We start from the raw sequence: 8,487 nt of genomic DNA, 5'->3' as shown, positions 1-8,487 counted from the left end.
CTTCTCTTCACACCCGCCTCCGTATTTCCATACCTCTGAAATACTGCGCCAACTACGTCTCTTACATCTCCACTCTTCTACCAACATTTGATAACCAGTCACCTGAGAACCTGTACTCTTCCCTTGTTGCTTCGACACATGATGTTTACACCCGTTTCGTCATAATACCACATATCAAAAGATGCCGTGAGGTCCACGCCTGGACACTGGGCTGATGCATCATACAGACGGAAAAGAAGACTGACAGAGATGGTCTCGTCTTTCAAAGGCATCTAACACATGCTAATCTCCTTCAGTACCAGGCATCCAGAAATGACCTCGTTGCTCCTGCAGCAGTGTGCCTATGCCGAGTCGTGGAAGAAATAGATCGAAAGCATCAACCACCAGACCAACGTTGGCTCCATGTGGCACCTGATAAACAAAATCATCAAAAGGAAACCATCGAGTGCTCTACACCACAGCCCAGCCCAAATGCACAGAACTTGCTAAGTACTTGGACTGAACAAACACAGGTAAGCGATCTTCCCGCTCCCATTCAAGAGGCATTCTCCACCCACAAGAATTTACGCACCCTGCGTCAAATGGCTCCCAGGGATGATGGCATCACCTATCAAGTCCTTCGCCTGCCCCTTAAAGTCCCTAACAATCCTCTGCTGCAACTCTACAATCTTTACTTTAGCCCATCCCCAAAACCTACCACAGACAAGTTAAGGCCTATTTCACTCACCTCCTGTTTCTGTAAAGCACTCGAACATTTACTTTTCACTTGACTTATGTTTCGACTACAGGATAAGCTATCAACGCATTTGTATGGTTTCTTACCACAGAGGAGCACACACCATTGCCTGATGGACCTACATGCCCGCCTTTCCATTACCAGTTTAGTGGCTTTTTTTTTTTTTTTTTTTTTTTTTTTTTTTTATCTCAAGAGTGCTTTCGAAGTAGCCAACACGGAGATTATTCTTGACCAGCTTGTAGAATTTGGCGACATGGCAACCTCCTGAGGTGGATCCGTGGCTATCTCTCAAACAGGACTTCATGTGTACTATTCCAGGGAACGTGAAGTACCTCCAGGTAATTCGAACTTGGTACTCCACAGGGTGGAGTTTTAAGTCCCTTACTCTTTAACGTTCTGATGCACTGCCTACTATCCCTTCTTTCCAATATTCCCGGCATAACTGTCACCTGCTATGGTGATGATATGTGTATGCACTCCTCATCTGCTGCTGACCTAGAGCGCCTCCATTACTCCTTCTACGAGTCAACATCCGCCTTTGGCCTCATCCTTTCCCCAGAAAAGAGTTGAGTATTCTCTCCCAGGGTCCCGGAATACTACTAGTGTTCACCGCAGGACACCTGTACCTTGGAGTGCCAATACGCCTCACCCCAGCCATACCTGCTCGGCAGCGCATCCATCCCATCATCCAAGATCTCCTCCACCGGCTAGAACAGCGCTTTATCTCCCTTTAAATGAATTACCAATAATACCGTTTGATTATCCATCCCTTTGGCAAAAGCCATCGATGTTGCTTTCATTCAGTCAGTCATAGACTATCTCTCCCCAGCCCTTGGTCAGCTCTCCAAGACCTCCTTGGTGCCTTTAGAAAGATTCCAGAACAGAATGATGCGATAAATTTTTGGATGCCCTACCTCCGCCGGAGTAGTAAACATGCAGACCAAACATAAACTTCCTTCAGTTATTGAAAAAATACACGCTAACATCTCCTCTTTCAGCGTCAAGTGCCTCCACTCACCCCATCTGACACCGCACTATACCCATATCTTAAGAGCTTCACTTGAACCCGCCGCACACCGCCCTCCACTGCGCCCCGGCGCCCGCACGCTCATTAACAGAGTATGCTCCACCCTGCAGCGCCTATACATCGAAGTCCCTATAACCGAGGTTGATCACGGACTGCCTCCATGGAGGATTCCACAACCTCATGTCACTTTCTCGCCCACATAAAAAATAGACCCACCGCTTCTCCAGAAACAATTAGCCCTGGAATACATCACCGCAGTGTCCTCCTCCGCCCCTGCTTCGCACCATCTCTACGTAGACGGGTCCTTACACCCAGATGGCTTTGCGGGCTGCGCCGTTTACTAACCGGATGTGGAGCTACCTGAGGAAGGCTGGGTTGGTCGCAGGTTACCTAACTCGTCCAGCTCTACATACTGCGAACTACAGGCACTCCTGCTGGCTGTTAACCTACTATGTCAAAAGCGAATGAATGACGTGGTAAAATGTGACTCTTAGTCAGTCCTACTGGCTATCTCATCTTCACAACCCATACACCGCCCCATCATCTATCACATACAAGAGGTAGTCACAGCTCAAGAACACTCTCTCACCATAAGTTTTCTCTGGATTCCCTCCCACGTTGGAATCGCTGCCAAAGAAATGGCAGGTCTCCTCGCCAAAGATGCCACACCCTTCTCCCTCTGTTACAAGAAGATCACATACTCTCTCGCTCTTCTAACCACTCTCCACCGCATGAATGCAGAGCGCGCATAAAGCGTATCAATACAAAACTATGACCACTTCCGTCTCTCCCTCCCGAAGTATCGCAACCACGGACTCCTCGTTCGCAGACACAATATCGTGACTGCACGGCTTTGGCTGGGCTTGTAGTGTTCTGCAGCCAACACGTGGAGTGTCCCCTTTAAGACTAATGGCCACCAAGTACAGGACAAAACTATGGTCACCCCTTAGCACGACACGAATTTGATTAATTCATATTCATATAGATAATAATATTAACTCCAGTAACTTTATTTATATCATAAATAAAATTAAATATATTCCTCTGTGTCCTCTAAAAACATTCTAAATTATTGTATACTAAAAACAAAGAATCAAGAATTTCGCCACTATTGTTGTAGATAGCATCATCGACATTTTCAATAAACAGAGATCAGTCATGGGATTGACTTTGAATATCCTAGTTATTCTTCTGAAAGATAGCTGTTCTTTAAGGAATAATACCAGCCTTTAGCACTGAGCACGGAAGTGTTCATCCCAAGGGTGCGAAAGGGTAAGTACACCGCGGTGAACTAATGTTCTTACAGGTACTTTCCGACGAGAACACCACCAGCCGTCGGCACAGTGTACGGAAATGCTCATTCCAAGTGTGTCCGAGGGAATTTTGTGTTCTGACTCCCCTTTGTGAAAAGCCTCCCATACCTTGTCCCTACCACTCTTTTCGGGATGGCCGCTTCCAACAAGGGTGACTAGTAGTGGAGCCGGCATTGGTGACACTGCAGGCTACAGACCACTTTGGCAAATCTCTGAGGCAGGGGACGTACCACACTACTCCACCTGGAAACAATGCAACAATCCCAACGCCAATAGTCTCCACCACTACTCCCTCGAATGTCCCTCAGTAAGAGACCTATTGCCCCAAAGCCAAGACTTAATATATATGTGTCACTTTCTCTTAACTGACAATAATCTACACAATGTCCTAATTCGACACCCATACTTTGATGGATCTTAAACCTTACCTCACCTTGACTATCAGTATATTACCCCTTACAGGATGCAATGGAACTGGCTAATATGGGCCTTGTGGTCTCTTGCTTCTTATTTCTTATGCTCTTTTGTTCTCATTATTGCCGTACAACTTCACTGTACGTAGTAAAGGGACCTGCGCGACACGCATACTATGTATAAATAGAAATCACCTACAGTACTAGGTTTGTCGCTCTATGAGCGTAATAAATTTGTATAAACAAAAAATCTGTCTGTCATTTTTTTCACCCATCTCATGCCAAAGTTCTCTTTTGAGTTAGTTTTTTCTATCTTACATTTTTGTTAAATTAATATTGTTGTTTTGTTTTAAGCTGCGTGTTGTTATTTCAACACTCGTGGGCGGGAAGTTGGGGTGTGTGTACGTGTAAGGTCACAGTATTACCCATAGATCGGTCATACGAGCTCTGAGCTCTCATCCGGGAGGTTAATAACTGTCAATAACGAGTCCGACACATGATCCAAGACCATACTGAATCACATACACACACACACACACACACACACACACACACACACACACACACACACACACACACACACACACACACACACACACACACACACACACACACACACACACACACACACAAACACACACACACAAACACACACACGCAAACACAAACACACACGCGCGGGCGCACACACACACACACACACACACACACACACACACACACACACACACACGCAAGCACACTCACACACGCAGTCACACACACAAACACACACACACACACACACACACACACACACACACACACACACACACACACACACACACACACGCGCGCGCGCGCGCGCGCGTGCACGCAGTGTGTGTGTGTGTGTGCGTGTGTGTGTGTGTATACAGTATATGTATATATATATATATATTTATGCATATATATATATATGTATATATATATACATATTTATGCATATATATATATATGTATATATATATATTTATATGTATATATATGTATGTATATATATGTATACATATATATATATATATATATATATGTATATATATATATATATATATGTATATATAAATATATATCACAAGACGAAAATATAGTAGCACATTTAAAACATAGATATATATATATATATATATATATACCTATATATATTATATATATAAATATATATATATATATATATATATATATATATATAAATATATATATATATCAACCTGTTTGTAAATTTCTTGTGTACCTGTCCCGATCAATTCTACTCTGATGAAGGAGAAAAGGTTCGAACCTTGAAACAAAGTCGGAAAATTAACCTCGAACAAAGCCAACTCTTGTCACCGGCGCTTATGCAGCTTCATTTTTTTTAGTAAAATTCTACGGCTTCTTCCTCCAGTCCAGAAAAAACTCGAATCTTTAATGAATTCTGAAGGGAGAAGAATAAAACATGAATGAGGTTTAATAAGAAATATTCCACTCAACGACTTTGAGGCTGGGGAAAAAAATAGGGGGGAATGGTTTATTGTTTTCGTTGTCATCGCTAGAGCTTGTCGTTGTCGTTGTTTTCTTGCCCATGTGAATGCCGATCTAAAGTTTTAGTTCATGTTATGAAAGATAACTGTTTGTCTCCTTTTTTTCCAGCTATATTGTTTGTAATTTTTACAACAATTGTTTGGCCTTACTATTATTCTTAATTATAAAGAAAGCTCTCCGTTATTGTTACATGTTGTTGTCACCAAAGTCATGATTCTATTAGATTATACTGTAGTAATAAGTTGTGAGCTGTATTTTGCTTATGCTGTACCCATATCAGTCACTGTGTTATAAAATGAAAGTATTAAGCTAGAATGTACATTTGTCTTTAATATCAATGATTACAACGAAAGATATATACAAATCTGAGGAATAGTTGTTGTTTTCATAGCTGCTCAACAGTTATATTCACGAGCTCTTGCTTTTGCTTTGTCCTAGTTCTTGTTGTGCTCATTTGTATTCATTCGTTTTCCTCCTGTTATTCTTATTAATGCTAAAGCTGGGTTTCCATTCATTGGCATGAATTATATTATCTTTGACCTTTGTTGACATCACAAGTTTAGAAGGATATGGTGATTGTAAATCCATTTATGATTGTCACTGTGGTTTTCAATAAGGCATGTTGCCATATTATTCTTACTGTTTCTTTCAGTTTCAACTATTAATTAGTTTCATTCCTGTTGTTCATAATGATGGTGACTCTATTAAAATGCTCTATATTTTCTGTGACTATATCGATCTTGTAGCTGAAAAGAAAGATATTGTGGAATTTGTTACGCCTATGGCCATAGCTTTTCAATAATATTTTAACCTGCCAGGACATACAACCAGAAAAAAGTTACGCGCGCACGCGCGAATGTGTGTGTGTGTGTGTGTGTGTGTGTGTGTGTGTGTGTGTGTGTGTGTGTGTGTGTGTGTGTGTGTGTGTGTGTGTGTGTGTATGTGTATGTGTGTGTGTGTGTGTGTGTGTGTGTGTGTGTGTGTGTGTGTGTGTGTGTGTGTGTGTGTGTGTGTATGTGTGTGTGTGTGTGTGTGTGTGTGTGTGTGTGTGTGTGTGTGTGTGTGTGTGTGTGTGTGTGTGTGTGTGTGTGTGTGTGTGTGTGTGTGTGTGTGTGTGTGTGTGTGTGTGTGTGTGTGTGTGTGTGTGTGTGTGTGTGTGTGTGTGTGTGTGTGTATTTGTGTGTGTGTATTTACCTAGTTGTATTATACGGGAAGGGAGCTATGCTCGTGGTGACCCATCTTTGTATCTCTTAGCATCAAGTTTTTTTCTTAAAATCTTAAATAGTGTTTGCACACACTGTTTCTTTGTCTAATTTGTTCCAATTATCTATCACTCTGTGTGGGAAGCTATTTTTTCAGATCTCTTCTGTAATTATCTTTTTTTAGTTTCATTTCGTGTCCTCTTGTTTTTCCATTGTCCCATTTCAACACGTCATTCTAATCTAAGATTTCCATTCCCTTCATAATTCTATAGATAGTTAGTAAGTCTCCTCTTTCTCTTCTTTGTTCTAAAATTGGTAATTCTAATTTGGACAGTCTTTGTTCATATGTCATTTTGGAAAGAGCTGGTGCCAGTTTTGTTATTGCTCTTTCTATTCTTTTTAACATTTTTATATTCTTTTTGGTACTGGGTGTCCATAGTGTTGCTGCGTACTCGAGTTTTGGTCTTATTAGTATAGTTATTATTATTTTTTTTTTATAATTTCGTCGTCCAGATAGGCAAATGCCACTTTTACTGACCTCAATAAGTTATAAGTTTCTCCGACTATTCTATTAATATGCTTATCCGGTGTCATGTCTTTGCTGATCATCACTCCAAGGTTCTTTTCAGAGTTTACTTTTTGACCTCTTCTTCACCAATTTTATAATCTCTCAATATTCTGTTTTTACTTTTTCCAAATTCCATTATACTACATTTCTTGATATTGAACTTACTTCCCTCTTTTGAGTCCATTTCCAGATCTTATCCAAGTCTTGTTGTAATGAATTTCAATCCTCTTCCGTTTTTACTTTCTTTGGTATTTTTACGTCGTCTGCAAAGAAATTCATGTAACACTCTACTCCTTCGTCCATGTCATTTATGTATATAGCAAACATGATCGGGACCAGTACTGATCCCTGCGGGACACCACTTATCATTTCTTCCCAATTTGAGAATTTGTCTCTAATTACTATCATTTTTCTCCCAGTCAGGAAGTCTTTCATCCATTCCAATAATTTTCTTATGATGCCACCCATTGATTCTATCTTCCTCATTAATTTATTGTGTGATACCTTATCAAATGTCTTTTTGTAGATCCAGAAAGGCACAGTCCGCCCAACCATCTCTCTCTTGTATTATGTCTATTAATCTTGAGTAGAAACAGATCAAGTTTGTTGTACATGATCTTCCTTGTCTGGATTCAAATTGATTTGGATTCAGTATAGTTTTTTCTTCTAAATGTTTAACCCATCTACTTTTGACGACCTTTTCGTAAATTTTTGCTACTGTGCTTGTCAGGAAGACCGGTCTGTAATTTGATGGGTCTTCCTTGTTTCCTCCCTTGTAAATTGGTAATATGTTTGCCTTCTTCCAGTCCTGTGGCACTTTTCCTTCTTTAAGAAGTTAATTCTTCCATGCATTCTTTCAGTATCCAATTTGCAATTCCGTCTGGGCCATGTAATTTTCCGACGTCAAGGGTTTTGATTTGGTCGCTGATTTCCTTTTGTGTTACAATTATTTCTTTCATTGAGGGATCTCTCTCTCTCTCTCTCTCTATTTCCCCACAGTTAGGTGATTTGTTTATAATTTCAGTCATTTCCAGTTCTTCTATATATTCATGTTTACCTTGGCGCAGCTTTTCTATTTCCTGTTTGTTCTTCAGTTTGCCATTTACATACCTGTAGAATAGTTTGGGTTCTTCTTTGCATTTTTCCACATATATTTTTTTTATAGTTTCTCTTTTCATCTATACGTATTTTTACATACTCATTTCTTAGTTTGATGTACATTTGCCGTTTGCTTGTTTTCTTGTCTCTTTTACGTTTTTTCCAAGCTTTGTATATTTTATCCTTAGCCTCACTACACCTTTTGTTGTACCAGCTTTTTATGTATGTTCTTTCTATTTTTTTTGTGGTACGTATTTATTTACTCCCTTATTGTAAATTTCTTTTAGTATATTCCATTTCTCTTCTATCCCTATTTTTACATTTAGGAATTTTTCCCAGTTCGCGTTGCGAAAGAATTGTTTGAGTTTCTCAAATTTTTTGTTGTTGTACATTTGTCTTCCTATTCTATATTTATCATTTCTGCTTTGATCCATTTGGTCTTTCAACTGAAATTCTATTAGTACATGGTCACTCTTTCCTATCAGAGTTTTGTAATAAATTATATAGACAATTTTAGGCTTTGTCGTAGGTATTAATTCCAGCCTTGATGATTCTTCACTACCTCTGTGTCTGGTATTTTCCCTTATCCAC

At 40.0% G+C, this 8,487-nt stretch overlaps 1 protein-coding gene across 1 annotated transcript in view; it reads right to left on the bottom strand.

Annotated features, from left to right (window-relative positions):
• Positions 1-5,689: 5,689 nt before the first annotated feature.
• Positions 5,690-8,487, bottom strand: part of LOC143038985 (uncharacterized) — a 15,892-nt gene continuing 13,094 nt past the window's right edge. The window contains exon 4 of the mRNA XM_076208830.1: positions 5,690-5,774. Within this exon, the coding sequence (XP_076064945.1) occupies positions 5,690-5,774 (85 nt within the window). The remainder of the gene's footprint in view (positions 5,775-8,487) is intronic.

Source organism: Oratosquilla oratoria, chromosome 25, assembly GCF_046742065.1.
Source record: "Oratosquilla oratoria isolate Oo_2021 chromosome 25, ASM4674206v1, whole genome shotgun sequence".
NCBI lineage: Eukaryota > Metazoa > Arthropoda > Malacostraca > Stomatopoda > Squillidae > Oratosquilla > Oratosquilla oratoria.
Note: the sequence above shows the minus strand (reverse complement) of the source record. Positions and strands in the feature narration are given on the sequence as shown.